General features: G+C 41.6%; 2 protein-coding genes across 6 annotated transcripts in view; one reads left to right on the top strand and one right to left on the bottom strand.

The window, feature by feature from the left end:
- The window catches only part of carhsp1 (calcium regulated heat stable protein 1), a 48,342-nt gene extending 44,975 nt beyond the window's left edge, over nucleotides 1–3,367 (top strand). For all 4 annotated transcript variants that reach the window (XM_036589383.1, XM_036589384.1, XM_036589385.1 and 1 more), the window contains exon 4: nucleotides 2,689–3,367. In XM_036589383.1, coding sequence (XP_036445276.1) covers nucleotides 2,689–2,851 — 163 coding nt within the window. In that variant the 3' untranslated portion in view covers nucleotides 2,852–3,367. The remainder of the gene's footprint in view (nucleotides 1–2,688) is intronic.
- Nucleotides 3,368–4,429: 1,062 nt separating this feature from the next.
- abat (4-aminobutyrate aminotransferase) overlaps nucleotides 4,430–17,035 on the bottom strand; it is a 62,266-nt gene continuing 49,660 nt past the window's right edge. For both annotated transcript variants that reach the window (XM_036589382.1, XM_036589381.1), the window contains 5 exons: nucleotides 16,588–16,725; nucleotides 13,183–13,350; nucleotides 11,489–11,635; nucleotides 10,071–10,182; nucleotides 4,430–9,370 (listed from right to left, as the gene is read on the bottom strand). In XM_036589382.1, coding sequence (XP_036445275.1) covers nucleotides 9,249–9,370; nucleotides 10,071–10,182; nucleotides 11,489–11,635; nucleotides 13,183–13,350; nucleotides 16,588–16,725 — 687 coding nt within the window. In that variant the 3' untranslated portion in view covers nucleotides 4,430–9,248. The remainder of the gene's footprint in view (nucleotides 9,371–10,070; nucleotides 10,183–11,488; nucleotides 11,636–13,182; nucleotides 13,351–16,587; nucleotides 16,726–17,035) is intronic.

Raw genomic sequence — 17,035 nt, forward strand, 5'->3', positions numbered from 1 at the left:
CATCAAGGCATTCATATGATGAAAAATAATGCAGGCTGATCGTTAATCATCTGGCATCAATGTAGTTTTTGCATACTGCAAAGCATATCGCTGCGGAAGAAAAGCAGGTATCACCAAAATGGTAACTTTACAGGAGAAGGAAAAAACATACTCTACTTTTGATGTAAGTCAATGGAACCAGAATTTTTTCCAAGTCATTTTGGGTCATTTATTTTAGTCCATTCATCATGAAATTTACACACAATGTAAAGATCATCAGGAAATGTCAAATTATGTCAAAAACTAAAAAACAACAAAAATGGAGATACAAGGTTTTCTTCCGACAGCAGCGATATTGAAATTGCAGTATTTAAATATCTGATCAGGACATTGTACAGCCCTGTGCAAAAGTCAGACCACCCTCCATTTATTTATTCATTTCCAGTCAAAACTGCCACACAAATTATTAGTTGTTGCAGCCTCAATAAGTAAATCTAATCTCAGCTGTGTGAGTCAGTGAGTCACTCTTCACCTTTATTAAAGCTTCCGTTCTTTTCAGGAGACTCACTTTCAGTTCCTCAAAGAATCTGCAGACACACCTCCAAAGTTCAGTCTTAGAAGCTGGTTGATCATTTTCTGAAGTATCAAACACATTCAGTGGTGTTGAGGTCTGGACTCTGGGGTGGTCAGTCCATCGTTCAGCTTCTTTGTTTGATGTGTCCGTCTCCTTTTCTCAGTGAGGTTCTTCTTGATCAGCTACACATCCTTTCAGACCCACAGCGCTGAGTCGTCTTCTCACAGTGGAAGGATGGACAGAAACACCTGTGGATGTTTTCAGATCTGAAGCAGCTTGATTTTCTCCTCTCTCTCAGAGATGAAAGCTTTAAGTGCTGTTTATCTGATGGGGGCAGTTTTGGGGTCGACCAGCTCTTCCAGGTGGCTGTTAGGAGCCTCATTTTCTTTTTAGCTTTTAACCATTTTAACTATTATTCCTTTGATTTTCCCCTTTTGGCTCATTAAAATACAGAGTCTCTGACCTTTGCACAGTATTTGTAGAGTAACTGCATAAACTACATATTACCAGGTAGCTGAGCTCAGCCAATCCGGAATTTATTTTTACTGTTTGTTTTTTCCAACTTGTTCACAAATCTCAGAAAAATAAAGAATCGTAATACATAATGTGTATCATGAAAATGCCTTTTTAGTATTGCAGCGTTAAATGCCACATTGTCCACCCCTAAAGGCCGACTGTCTCCTGTCACGGCTGTGTTTGCTGACCTTTGCACTGGTGGGTTGTGAAAGCTGGGAACAGTGATAAACTCCCCGAACCCCCTCCTCTGTACTTGCTAACGTCAGCAATGTGCTATTCAGACTGCACTGCAGAGCTGCGGGCTGCTTTCAGGCGTCACTGCATTGTCTGCATGTACAGGAAATGGAATGGAGTCATGTGGCAGAATCCCATTGAAACCGCGGTGTCCTTTACGTCTTAGAAGGGCTCTCGGCCTTGAGGACAGCTGAAAGGCCCCAGTGAGAACCGTCCTTTTTCTAACGTTTCCTGTTCCTTGTTTTGCTTCGCTGCGTGGGTGTACGAGAAGAGAAACAGTTTCCACTCCATTTCAGAGGAATAACCACTTATCTCCTGACTTTAGGAAGCTAAGACCACACAAGAGGCCATTTTTCCCCAAGAACTTCTTCAGATTTCTTTCTAAAACGGGTTTTGAAACTAATCAATTACCTGCTGTATATGTTTGAGGAAAGGACTACTTGAATTTACATTTATTGGACATAAGAAATCCCCTTTAAGTTCCCCCTCTGCCTCTGAACTTTTGCTTAGGTTAGGTCTAAACCTCATTTCCTCATTGGATGAATTCACTGCTTTGATTAAACACAAAATCTGTTAAATTCCCAAGTTTGCGTACCCGAAATGGCCTTAATGTAAACGGCCTTTATGTTGTTCCATCTGAATTTAGTTTTCCGTTTTTTTTAGGGAGTCCTGGTCTCAACTCCTCCGTTAAAATCTCTCATAATCCATAATAGAGGTCTGCGCAAGATCATTTGTCCCGCTTCCATCCGCTCAGCTCCATCAAGGCAAACTGACATCCAGTATCTGACACAGTCTATTCACAAATACATTATTCTCTGCTGAAAAACACGGCAGTCGTGGTCATCAGGCTCACCGTGAGTAACTTCACCAAACGCCATTTATTCCCACTAAACACAAAGCAGGAATTAAACCACAGAGCGGTTATTTTTGGTGCTTTGCTGGGCAGCTGTGGTCGTCAGACCGAAGGCTCCGCCGTCTCTGTGAGCTACGAGAATTACGTGTTGTTCACGTGATCAGCTGCTTTGTAGCTCTTTAGAATGACTTCATTCATTTTAACTTTTACTCTTATTTAATATTGTTTATAAATATGATTTAGTGATTGTTCAACTTTATTTAGACTGTTTATTAAGTTGCGGGTTTTTCTTCACTTCACCTATATAATATAAAATGGACAATGAGCGTAGAAACAAGGGGGTGGTCATAATGTTATGCCTGATCGGTGTGTATACAATAAACGTTTCTGTAATTCTGGCCACCAAGTCTTCATTTTAGCCACAAGACTCATTGGATTTGAGGCCAGTGCAGATTTTTATATCCGTCTACCTGACACTGTCACATTCTCTCTCTCTTTTTTTTGACCTTGTTCCATTGTGTTCCTCTTGCAGCATCGAGGGAGAGTATGTTCCAGTAGAAGGTGATGAGGTCAGCTACAAGATCTGCTCCATCCCACCAAAACATGAAAAGATCCAGGCGGTGGAAGTGACCATAACTCATCTGGCTCCGGGCACCAAGCACGAGACCTGGTCAGGGACGGTGGTCGACTCCTGAAAAATGACGGTGCTCTGAACTGCCGGTTTGAGAGTGATGGTTGTGTTCTGGAATTGGGGGGGGGGGCGGTTAGATTGTCCTCTGTTGGGGGTGGCGGGGGGGTGGTGGTTAGAAGAGGGCTAAATGGTAACTATGAGCTGACAGCAGGTGGCGTCCGAAGAAAAATATTGAAGATAATGCTTGCCTTTATTGTTCTCTCTTCTGTGAACTTGTTTCCAATGATGAAACTTTTTGTTTTATGTGCTGTGAGAAATCATTGCTGCCGGCTATACACTAACAGTTAGTGGCTCAGTATCATAAAGGATTATTAGCTGTTTTTGTGGGTGGATACGCTGCAAGAAACAGACTGTATGCTCTTAACAATAAAGCCTTAACTCATCTACTGCAGTTTGTGGCCTACATAGATCTCAGAAATGGTTTATTTTTATGTGATGGGGTGAAAAAAAAAACTAAAGACTTCTTCCTAATATGAGCTTGCTGTAAAAAACAATGTGCCAATATATCTTCTTGATTATGTGTCATGCATCGGAGTGATTTGTGAACGTTTCCTGCTTTTCACAGGGTTCAGTGCTGTACATCATCCTCAGTGGATGGATCACTGGGTTGGAATATTAGTGGAGTGATCGGACCTTTCCTTCAAACATGTAATGCTGACTGACCCCCAGTAGCTTTTGTTCAGTGCGGTGAGGTCAGTCTGTTTATCTGGGCAGTAAATGTGTTGTTGCTTGTAAACACTCAGTAGAACATTAGAATAACTAGAAATAAATGCAGTAAAATTTAAGGTTAAATTTTAGTGATTTTCTTAGTTTAGCAGTTCGGTTTGTTCTCGATTCAGCTCTGAATTCAATTCTACTATCAGCACTTCATTTAACCACAATTAAAAAAAAAGTCTGCATAATTAAATTAAGATGTAAAGTTATTAAGAGTGGTTTGATGTGAAATGTTTCCTTATAGAGAAACTTACGAACTCTTCACGTAGTGGTGATGGGAACCAGATGTGTAATGTCTGAGACACTGGTTTGGAGAAAGTTCATTCATGGTTGCAGGGTACATGCAGGGTGTTGTGAGGCAAAATAGCCCCCAAAAAATTTACTTTTTTTCAGATTTATGACTATTTTACCATCAATATTTCACGCAAAAGCTTAGACGACACATGTAGGTTCACTGGTGGTTCTAGATAGTAAGTAAAATGGCTATATTTGTGCTGTAGACATTGTAACCCCTGGTTCCCATCACCACCACTGTAAAAACATACAAATCAATAAGTTTCTCTACAATGAACCACATCATGAATTGCTCTCTTTGACTGATTTGTGCAGAGATTTTGAAAAATTGGTGGACTTCCTCTTTAAACATGTATGATGATAAAGTATTGATCAGTAGAAGCACATATTGGATGTTAACTGTACTGGGCTTCCTCAGTTGTACTGTATTCTAATAACATATGTATTTATTCTAATGTTTGATGAGTTTTCTGACCAAATAAACACGTACTGCCCAGATAATTTCACATATTTAAATTAGACTTTTTGCTGATTGCTGCATTTAATTAAACCGGAGTCAAAGAAAAAAACTAGATCAAAATGTCAGATTTATTTATTTAGAGTACATATATATTGTCAATATTTAAGACTAGGGAATAATTACATTTTTAAACATTTCACATAGTGGTGTAAACAAACAGCGATGATCTGAATTGTTATCTGTTAACAGGTAAATCAGTGATACACAAACTCTCTATACAATACTGACTTGGCCAAAAAACAGACAGGCACAGAGTCGTCACATGGGATTTCTTTAGCTCTAAATGAGCAGCTTTATGCGTCTGCTGCTGCTGTAGACGCCACCTGTCCACCACGGCTTTAAAAAAACATTTACGAAGCATTCAAAGCAACATGAACTACTTTACGCTGATAAATGGGACGTGGCACAGCAAGAGCGATGCAGCATTTCCTCTAGAAAAAAAAGTGTTTCTATTTTTTTGTTCAAGCAGTGCTGAAGAAAACGAGTCTAACTACAGGTTTTTGTACATATTTATAATTCAGGAGGAGTGAAAAAGGGATGGGGAGGGAATGATGCAGACAGACTCTGTCTTGTGTGTCGACAGCGCTCTTTCTCTTTTGTGTGCGGTTTTATTTAGAAAACGAGTGAATGGCGCGAAATACAAGAACTCTACAGTTCAAGCCAAAGCTTTCGTGTTCTGAGCAGTTTGGGTTTGGAGAAGCAGGAGAATCACCCCAAGCAGTTCGTACGCAAACATCTCTCGGTACTGAAACGAGCAGACGGGGGACAGAGGCTGCAGGGGGTCATGTTCACCTGAGAAGTGACCGACTGTACGGGTTCGTGGCTGAAGATTAAGCTTAGTTTAAGGAACACTCCAGCATTTTTCAACCTAAACAACTGACCAGTGGCTTCCAGCCTCGTGGGGCCAGATGTGATGTAGCTAGAACGTTTGGGGACAACCATTCTAACGCCTTGTGAAGGTGGAGCTCAAAGTGGGGGGGGGGTCATGTCATCATTCTATAATCTGCCTCATGCTCATATTAGGAACCCCACATCTAAGCTGGTTTTCTCCATGGGAGGGTTGAATGATGTTTTAGAAAAATAAAATTAGAACATTTTAGTTTAATTAAAGCTGGTACGGACATTCTTCCTCTGAATGTTGCTGGGTCCTCCGAATTATGAGGTCATTAATAAGCCAAACTATGAATATTGCTACTTCCAAGCTAGCACTGCTGCACACTCAACTGACATTATAAGAGTAACCTTACCAAAGTACACAAATCAGCATTGCTTTGCCAAAGGTGATCGGATAGGGAGGATCTGGCAGTTTTAGCCTGCAGTCTGAATAGCAGGTGTTGGCTTATAACAGTGTTGAAGTTTAATAATAGACTTACTTTCATATGACTGTTCAGTGTGAAGCAGTGAGTGTGTTTACATGCCCTTAATAAGATAATGGAAACTCCAGGTCTACATGAGTCAGGCAGTAATCAGATTTCTATTTTGCAACCAGCCAATAAACTCAGAGAAGTTGTGATGTAAACAATGTAAAACTCAAACTACACAATGCAGGTTTTTTTTAAAAAAACATCGCACCACTTTACCTGCAAATATGAACATACATCATCTAGAAGATGAAGAATATTTAAATCCTTCATTTTGTCAAGCATGTATTTGGTTTCAGTGTTGCTCCAAAAGTGTTTTGCTGCATCTCACGGCAACGTTGCTCGCTTATTTCCAGTACCGCTGACTGTTTTTCGCTGAGAAATTGGAAAGAAATCAGAGTAAGAGTTTACATGCACTGAGAAATCTGATGACTGAGCTAAAATCCAGCCTCTTTATCAGATTTCTTCATCAGATTTCTAGACTTTACTCCGATCTAAGAAATCAGTGTGCTGTTTACATGACCATTTGAATAATCAGATAAATGCAGAGTATCGAGTGCATGTAAACGCACTCAATGTTAGCCTGCTTGTAGCGTTATTCATATTTTGACTGCTACACAACCTTGTAATTCAGAGAATCCAGTGACAATGGAAATATGGAAATGTACACACACTAAATGTATCAAGTTTGGAGCTTGTTTGTTTATCACAGGACAGTGATTTTCAAAAACACTGTCCATTTCTGTCCTAGAGAAAACCAGCTTAGACCCGGAGTTCCTAATATGGGTGGTACCCTGAGAGCAAAGATCTGTGGTGTACTTGTCAACTTAAGATGAGTAATGAGCCTCTCGTTAGCTCATGGATGTAACGCAGGTTAGCATGGATGAAAAAACCCCCAAAAAACTCAAACTGAGCATTCAGATGTGAGTCGCGTGTGTGAACACATTACATGCAGTAAAAATAAACATCAATATTGATCCGCTGGCGAGCTCGTTATGCCTGTGATTGGACTCCGGACGTCAAAAGAGCATCATTTGGGGGCGAACTTCTGTTCAGGCAAACAGATCCAGATCATATTCTGTGCTAACTGACTGTACACTACATATCGCTGTTGTCAGGACAAAACCTCGTATCTCCAAAATGGTAACTTTACAGGAGAAGGCAAAAACATACCTTACTTTTAATGTAAGTCAATGAAACCAGACTTTTTCCCCAAGTCATTTTGGGCCGTTTCTTTTAGTCCATTCACCCTGAAACTTACAGACAATGTAAAGAGCAACAGGTATTTTCAAATTTGTCAAAAACGACAAAAATGAGATACGAGGTTTTCTTCCGACAACAGCAACATACTGCAAATTGTGAGTAGGTTGAAAAACGCTGGACTCTCCATTTAATATGGATTCTCCACTGAAAAGTCCTCTCGAGCTTGAAACCTGGCGGCGGCCGTGTTCTGGAAGAGCAGCCCTTTGTGCTTTCACAGGAAACGTAAGCCTTCATATGTGCTGTGGGTGTGGATGTGGGGTTAGTGCCAGTATTGCAGCGCTGCTGCCTGCTGTGGTTCCCACTGAATTCCTGTACATGTTGACGGGAATCTGTAATTTGACACAGGTGTTTTTAAGTGCTCTGTGCTTAGAGAACAGGCGTTTTCATATCTAACAGCACTCTCGAACTCAGTTCAGAGGTCTCTGAGTCTGAGTAGGGACTTGCTTTATTTTGCTAAAAGAAAAGACCACAGCGAAGCCTGGCAGGCAGCCAGCTTTAATAAAGAGGTTCAGTAGCTGCCAGTTGATTTTCCTCTGACAGACACAGGTCGAAGAACAATACTCAATAAATGATCTGAGTCACTGTTTCCAAATCCTGTTACTGGAGTGTTGGAGTCAGTGAGCTCTAAGGTGGGCGCTTTGCAATAGCTAGATTTTCTTTCTTAGCCAGATAACTAAGTGGAAGTTTACTGACATTTCTGCATAATTGAGTGTGTGAGATGTAATCAGAGTGACTCAGAGAGGTTTGGTGTGAAATGGTTCAGATCTCTTTACAGTGGTGGTGATAGGAACCAGGGGTCGCCATGACTACAACACAAATATAGACATTTTATTTACTATCCAAAACCACCAGCGAACCTACACGAGTCTTCTGAGTGTTTATATGTAATGTTGATGATGGGAAATAGTGATCAATCTGGGGAAAAAAGTTTTCCTTACAGACAAAATTTTATGAACAATACATGGTTATGTAATAACTTTCTGCAAGGGACGTCTGGTTCCACTCGTCACCACTGTGTACAACTGCAGAGTTTCTCTAGAGCCTTTCATATCAAAGCACTCTAAATGACAACACAATAATTATGCAAATATTTTGAAAATTTGGTAGAATTCCCCTTTAAAGGGTCCTACATTTTCTTGCATTTGATTTTTTCCACTAAGGTCCATATCGGTCCATGTCGGAAGAAAATCTTGTCCATTTTTTCAGTTTTTTTATCATAATTTGAAAATGCCTGTTACTTTTTACATTGTGTGTAAATTTTATGATGAAGGGACCAAAAGAAACGGAACAAAATGACTTGGAAAAAAATTCTGGTTCCATTGACTTACATTAAAAGTGAAGTATGTTTTTTCCTTCTCCTGTAAAGTTACCATTTTGGAGACACAAGGTTTTCTTCAAAACCTTGTGCCAAAAGTGAGGATTGTGCATCAAGTTATCTGGCTCTGAGAGAAATCCTGCTTTTTGAAATACCCCCCTCAGCTGAGCTCCATCACCAGGATTTGGAAATGTTCTGTGCGACCCATTCTGATTCCTCCCTGCCGTTCTATACACCTCAATCAGTTTAAGAAAAGCACCTTTCCTACAGGCTTCCTCCTCTGCATGCCTTCACTGGAGCATCAGACTATCAGAACCTCCCTGGAGTTTTAGAAGAAATGATGGGTCCTAGCTAAATCTCCCCCTCCTTGCTGTGAGGTAGGAGAGCTTTTACAAGTCGAGCTTTTCTGAGGTCTCAGGTAGTGAGTGTACTCATCTGCTCAGGTTTGACTGTGAACTCGAGCTCGGACGGCCTTTGTATTCTGAGGAAGCTGTCAGGGGACAGCTAGCAGCAACATCAGGTTTGAGAACCTTCTCTAAGCAGCCCCGCTGTGCTGGGGGAGGGAGGGAGGGAGGGGGTACTGGGTGGACAAGGTGTGGAAAGTTCGTCTGACGCTGAAAACCTGCTGCAGTCGTCTTACTGACGCAACACGCAGCGATCAGAAGATCCACACGATTGAGGGATTCACACACAGCCGGGATACTGCGGTTTCATTGTGCGCTTTACAGTGACTGCAGAGAGAAAATGCTACTGTAATTTGTGAAATCGGAGAAAAAAACAAACTAAAACGTAAGGCAGAAAGTTAGAAAGGAAAGACGACGCAGAAGAAAGAGTGACGGACTGCTCTGTGATGTGTTGAGAAAGAAGACTCCCTCGTCTGGACCTGGACCCTTGTGCTTGTTCTGTGGCAGGAGCTGGCTGCGACTCCAGGACTCTACTTGTATTCAGCCAGCACATCGTTGAAGATGTTGAGGAACTGGTGAGCGTGGTACTCTTTAAAGACCAGAGCAGGACGGAAACGGATGGACTTTTCTCCACAGCCGCCCAGGAGAACACCTGAGAACACAGCCAACAGTTAGCACATCCAGCTATACCGCACACCTGCAGCTGGATTCAGTTTAGTAGCGGAGGTCCATAGGGCGGGGCAGTGTGACAATATGTACAGTTATTTTGATTAATTATGTCACAGTACAATACAATATGCCTTTCTAAACATATTGTGTATATCAGGGGTGCACAACTCCGGTCCTGGAGGGCCAGTGTCCTGCACACTTTGGTGATTTTACCTGCTCCAACACACCTGATTACACTCATCTGCTTACTGCCAGGTTTAGTGGGTGTGTTTGACCAGGGAAACCTCCAAACTGTGCTGGAAAACTCCAGGACCAGGACCAGGACCAGGACCAACGACACACAACTCCGTGCACCACGTGCATCACGGACCAGCTGCACGTTTCATTAACTGGATTTAGAGCATCCAACAATGCTGGATTAAAATCACTCCACAATTATTACTGTAAAACTACACACACTGCAGATTCATACTGGATTAAAATCACTCCACAATTATTACTGTAAAACTACACACACTGCAGATTCATACTGGATTAAAATCACTCCACAATTATTACTGTCAGACTGTAAAAACTACACACACTGCAGATTCACACTGGATTAAAATCGCTCCACAATTATTACCGTCAGACTGTAAAACTACACACTGCAGGTCATTACTGGTCAGGGTGTTTCTGCTTACCCTTGTCCCTGGTTTTGAGTAGGAGGCTGTCACGGGTCACATCATCACGGGCATCGATGGCACAGAAGGTGCCCTGGCCTCGGGCCCGACTCAGGAGGTGAGGGTACTGAGCCTGAAATGGATAAAGAGAAGACAGAATGCAGAGCTCAGAACCTACAGAACCGCTGCAGTCAACGTCCCAAACTCCTCACTGCTGGGCCGCAATACATTAAAGTGAAAGTCGGTTCCCACCTCAAATAGAAGCTTTCATTGCACTGCAGATGCGTTATTAAAACATTATTACACTTTTTGAGCAGTAATGATCAGGAACTGAAACAAACTTCTCTCAACAGAAATCATGACTTATCTGTAGCATTCATATGCTTGCATGATATGCATGCACATCAAGGGGCGTCAGAGTTCAGCACATCACCTGTTGTCTAAAGCGGCAACATGCAGCGTTCAGCTACACAGTGAAGGTTTGTTCATGTTTATACCTCGCAGTAAGTCATTTTAAACCACATCTACAAGTCTGCACCACCCTAAAGGAGAATTCCACCAATTTTTCAAAATTTCTGAATTTCATTCAGAGTGATTTGGTGTGAAATGGTTCACTGTAGAGAAACTTACGGACTCAGATTTCTTTACAGTGGTGGTGATAGGAACCAGGGGTCGCCATGACTACAACTCAAATATAGACATTTTATTTACTATCCAAAACCACCAGTGAACCTACACGAGTCTTCTGAGCTGCCATATGCAATGTTGATGGTAAAATAGTCATAAAGCTGGAAGTACGTTTTCTTTGGGGATTATTTTGCCTCACAACATCCTGCATGTACCCCTCCACTCAAACTATCATAAAACAGTGTGAGGGAGCTTTTAGAGGTGGACGTCTGGTTCCTATCACCACCACTGTGAACAATTCTGACTCGGTAAGTTTCTCTTTAATGGAGCGTTTCACACCAAACCACTCTACATGACTTTGTTTACATCTTAACCATTTAATTATACAAAATTTTTGGTGGAGTTCCCCTTTAATAAAGATGTTGATGCGGGTTGAGAGAAGTTTTGGGGATGTATTTACAAAAAAAGATTTGGATGACTATTGACTTCTAGTGTAAGCATTGTCAGCATCAGAGCTCCAGTGCTAAACTAAAGAAGCAAAACTTGGAACATCAGAAATGTCCTGGTGGGTCTATTATATCTGGGTCAAGTGGACAATTGTGCACATCTGATTTTCTGCTAAACCATTCCTTAAAAAAATGGAAACAGAAAGCTTGTAATATGGTCTTCACGTCATGATGCATTTGGGAAAAAGGCCTTGAACCTGTATATTAGCAAGAATTACTGATGCATCGGTCAATCGGTGCTACATCGCACGTTCATCGCACAGCACTTCAGCAGTGAATCACAGAAACCAAACAGAGCTCTCCTACCTGCAGTTCATACAGTCCCTGCAGCAGAGCCTTCCCTGAGCGAGTCACCTCTTCCAGAAGGTTCTCTCTCCTGATAACGTTCAGTACCTCTGACAGGAACAGGTTCTTAGAGGGGTCTCCCATCCATGTGTTGAAGATTCTGTAGCCCTAAGAGGAGGTGATTCAGCAGAAAAACATCACAATACTTACAGACATGTACACGATTTACGGTGTTTTAGGGCCACTGTTAATAAAAATAAAATAGTAGAGAAAAATAGTCGTAATATTTCAAGAAAAAAAGTCGTAGAATTACGATGTTAAAGTGGCGTTAATACCAGGAAAGGTCGCAATATTGTGGCCAAAGGCTTTGCGAAGTGAAGGCAGCGCCTCCTCGTGTTAAATGAGGGGCGGTGAGTTGTTGGAGTTCTACTTTCATATCGATTCACCCATAAAGAAACACTCAGTCTCCCTGTCTCTCCTGCACATCAGCACCAGCCTGTTATTAGTATAAGAACCGGCTGAAACGGCTGAGCAGGAAACTGTGTTTATCTAGAATAAAGAGCCAGACGGACTCGGAGGAAACTGTCTGTCTGTGTTGTTGAAGGAGAATCTCAGGCAGGGTCATCTACACGGCTATCGGGGCTCCATCTCCCCCCATTCAAAGAGGGCATGAAGTTTCACTTTACTCTCGAAGTCTACCGTTTTTATTTTTATTAACAGTGGCCCTGAAAAACTGCTCCTGCAATCTACAGGGCTCTACAGCAGCGGGCACTATTAATATGGAACTATACAGTATATAAGTTGCCTTTTCTATAACTATATAGTATATAAGTTGCTTTGTCTGTAACTATACAGTATATAAGTTGCTTTTTCTATAACTATACAGTATATACGTTGCCTTTTCTATAACTATACAGTATATACGTTGCCTTTTCTATAACTATATAGTATATAAGTTGCTTTGTCTGTAACTATACAGTATATACGTTGCCTTTTCTATAACTATACAGTATATAAGTTGCTTTGTCTATAACTATACAGTATATAAGTTGCTTTGTGTGAAAACTGTAGGAAAAACACTGAGCAGACGAAAAAAAAAAGTTTACCTAAAATAAACTCACTAAAATTATTACAGTATGTCGGCTACCCAACGGCCTCAACCACAGACAACAGACTCACAACTTTTTCAATTATATTTTACATTTTCCTTTGGAATTTTTCATCATTTCTCTGATTATTTTTAGATATCGCCCAGGGCTGTTACAGTTTCTGTACTTTGTTTAAAGGCTCTAACTGGTTTAAACTAATTTTATAATACATGCTGTTGTTCAGGGTTCCAGTACTGACCAAACCCATCATACACTCAGAACAGATCATCACAACAGGAACAGTTCTGCCTGCTATTAAAAAACAGATCTTTGATCACTTTGATGAAAGCATCTCCAAGATCAAAACAGTCCAGCTGCAGAAACAAAGTTTCATAATATTGGACAGAAGACTCCTTAATATGCAAACACTATTTTGCCACACTAGGGGGCACTGCTGCTCATATTTGGAGTTCCAGATGTCAGATCTGTGCTTCATCAAAGGGACACTATTATTCACAAGTGATTACAATCAAACATGATTTGACAGCAGCAGCAGATACTCAGATGCTGCGTGGAGGATAAGGCAGGACGCGTCCCCCGAGACCCGGAGGAACATTCCGGCTCTACCTTGTCAGGCTGCAGCTCGTCTTTGTAGTAGTATCCTCCCGTGAGCATTTTCTTGCTGAAGGAGACGACGTCGGCGGGGTCGTCCGTGCCCCAGTGCTCGTGGGCCCAGAACTTGCCCGTGGTTCCACCACCCGTCTGGACTTCATCCACGTGGAAGGCACATCCATGCTGAAAGGAAAACGACATGGGTGAACATCTGACATCTGTACGAAGGAGCTGAACAGTAAAAGTAACAGTATTTCTGTTCTCTTAATAAATAGTGCAAAATTGGAATAAATTTACTCAGATAAAATATTAATAAAGCTTAATATCACTAATACTAGGGGCTTTGAAGCAGCCGCACAATATGGACAAAACACTGTATTGTGACTGAACTGCTGCATAGTGCGACTGTCCATTGCTCATTGTCCATTTTATCAGCTCCACTTACTATATAGGTGCACTTTGTAGTTCTACAGTTACAGACTGTAGTCCATCTGTTTCTCTGATACTTTGTTAGCCCCCTTTTACCCTGTTCTTCAGTGGTCAGGACCCCCATGGACCCTCACAGAGCAGGTACTATTTGGGTGGTGGATCATTCTCAGCACTGCAGTAACACTGACGTGGTGGTGGTGTGTTAGTGTGGGTTGTGCTGGTAGGAGTGGATCAGACACAGCAGTGTAAAAAATATACAATATGGATAAAATATTACAGACGTTGGCTGCGTTCCAAAGCTGCAGCTGAGGTAGGCGCTACATCATAGAAGCCCATTCCAAAGTGAAGGATCCTTTGTATACAGCCTAGAAATGCAGCCTACGTTCTGAGTTCCTTCCAAGTATTCGGTTTCCCAGAGTTCTCTGCGCACAAAAGACGCGAACGGGAGAAAACAGCACCGCGAAAACAGCAGAAAACGAAGCTGTTTAAAAATGTAACACATTGTGTAACAAATTGTTCACATTTTTTAATTCGTCTTCATTACCTTATAAAGTGTAAAATGATTGATTAAAGCATTCGTCCACATATCGTATATTATTTAGAGGTATCTGTATGTATGTAGTTTATCATACTACATAAGAACGTCTCCTCCATTTCCATGAAGACATGAAAAAGCAACAAACTCAATACACGCTCTATTTTCTCTCATCAGCTCCCTCACGAGTTTTGGCTGCAATTGCAAGAGGCGGGACCTTTCTGACGACGTCACCACACAGCCTCGTCAGGACTGGTCCATTTGCGTGACCAATAGGCTACTAAGGAGGAGTCTTCATAGGTCAGTCCTACCGAGGACCCACCTACCTCAGCTGCAGCCTGGGCTTTGGAAAGCAGCTATTATTTCCCAAAACAATCACATAAAAACAAAAATCATGTGAACGAAACTCACTAAACCATCAACTCGGTACTGAAATGATCCATTTACATGATTTTCTTTTGTCACGTAATCTGCCTTGAGTTTCCATCTCCATTTTTAAATTATGATAAATTCTAGATATTCATTTTATTGTAGCTTGTGATGTTCTATAACTGAGTCATTATGTAATCTTCTCCTGCTCTGTTCATCATTCTGGACACATCTACCATTTCTCCACTTTTAATTAGCGAGTCCTACTGATTACCTGAAACCGGTGCGTTTTTTTCAGGACAAGCAAATGAAAATCATTAGAAATGAATCTGCAACCTCATTGGTTTAATTCAGTGATTCAGTCCGTTACTCAGACCACATGCTGAGGTGAAAATAACCAGCGGCTTTGGCGACAAGACCACTCGCAAAGTGGCAGCTGAAAATGGAGTCTGAAGCTGCACAGTCACTCGGTTTAAGGTCGCGAGTGAGTTCATCGCAGTTATACAAGGACACGAGTCTTTTCAGGCCACTGTGAGGCCGGCTCACTCGTTCCTTTTGGTTTCCAGCCTGTCATATTCGGAAGGACACAAATCAGAGCAGACAAGGAGGGCAGGCGCCCGCGGAGTGCCATGTGCCCGACTCTTTCTGCACTGCGCTTTTCAACAGCCACTTGACAAGAGCCCAATGTGAGCTGTTTATTGAAGCCGTTCTCCTTTGAAGAAGGTGCAAATATACAGTAAAGGAACACAAAGAAGGGCTATTCACAACAGAACGCTGTGGGCCAGATGTAGATCACCTACTGCACCAGCTTTAGCCGCGAAACTTGCGCACGAGCCTAAAGACGCAGTATTTTGCATGTTCCACTCAATTTAACAACTCAATTTTGCATAGATTTTTCACCAACTTTCATTGAGAGACTTTAACAATAGCAGCAGACACAGTGGTTAGCGACCCCTGGTCTAATGTGAAGAAGAGCCATTTTGTCCCAATTCAACAAAAATCAAACCAACTTGGGAGCCACAACATTTCATGTCCATTTTATTGGAGTAACGCTTTACTATCTTGGCTGTAAATATGTCTCAGTATGTGTTAATGTACTATTATAGGCTAAAAATATAATACAAACAAAAACGCAGTCTGACTTTGCTCTGCTTTAAGCTTTAGCTCAGCTATAGCAGCAGAAGTGGAACAGCTTCTTGTAAAATGTCTCTCAACTTTCGACTTTTTATGAGACTGAAGTCGCTTCTTGTTTGTTTCAGGTTCCACCTTAAATGGTGATTGTAACTGCTGCACCATTTAAGGTGGAACGGGAAAATTCGAACAAGAAGCTGGTGAACGACAAACTGACTTGAGGTTTGAGACTTTTTAGTATTTGACAGTTTCTCTTTGTAGATTAACTGTATCAGGAAACTCCAGCAGCACTGCTGTGTCTGATCCACTCAGACCAGCACAACACACACTAACACACCACCACCACGTCAGTGTTACTGCAGTGCTGAGAATGATCCACCACCCAAATAGTACCTGCTCTGTGAGGGTCCATGGGGGTCCTGACCACTGAAGAACAGGGTAAAAGGGGGCTAACAAAGTATCAGAGAAACAGATGGACTACAGTCTGTAACTGTAGAACTACAAAGTGCACCTATATAGTAAGTGGAGCTGATAAAATGAACAATGGTCAGAATGTTATGCCTGATCGGTGTTCATCATCCAGAAGATGAATAGTGTTTAAATTTTTCATTTCTTCAAGTGTGTATTTGGTTTCAGTGTCACTCCAAAAGTGTTGTGTTAAACGCTGCTTGCTGTATCGGGGACAGCGCTCTGTTCACACACACATACACAGACTGAGAAACGAAAGAAATCAGAGTGAGAGTTTACAGCACTGAAACAACCCATTACTGAGCTCATCCAGCCTCTTTATCAGATTTCTAGAAATCTTTAAGCCTTAAGCCGAAGAAATCAGAGTATCTGTTTACATGACCACATGAATAATCAATAACTGCCGATATCCAATTATGATTGGATTGTTAGTGCATGTAGACACACTCACCGAAGGATAAAGCATAAATGAAGGACGAGAGCGCTACCTTGCGGGCGATGTTGCGCAGTTTGATGAAGAAGTCGGGTGAGGCGTGGTTGTCTCCTCCCTCGGCCTGGATGGGCTCAACGACGATGCCGGCCACAGGCTTTCCCTTCTGCCTCCACTTCACAATCAGATCCTCCACCTGAAGCACAGAGCACTGAGAATTAAACTTCACTCAAGCATGCAAAGGTGGTGAGCCAAACAAAGTCACCTGAAGCGGAATTTCTCAGATTTTTAGAAATTTCTACATAATTAAGTGGATAAGATTTATTTTCTTGTATAAATTCATGGCAGAAAGGTGCATGCAGGGAGATTTACCGCTATTTTACCATCATCATTACATCTATAACCTCAAAATGCACATTTAGGTCACTTTGGAATATAAACATTACACACTTGTGTTATTATTATATTGCAATAAATATTCATTTGCCATATTTGTGTTGTAGTCA

This window comes from Colossoma macropomum, unplaced genomic scaffold (genome assembly GCF_904425465.1).
Source record: "Colossoma macropomum unplaced genomic scaffold, Colossoma_macropomum, whole genome shotgun sequence".
Classification (NCBI taxonomy): domain Eukaryota; kingdom Metazoa; phylum Chordata; class Actinopteri; order Characiformes; family Serrasalmidae; genus Colossoma; species Colossoma macropomum.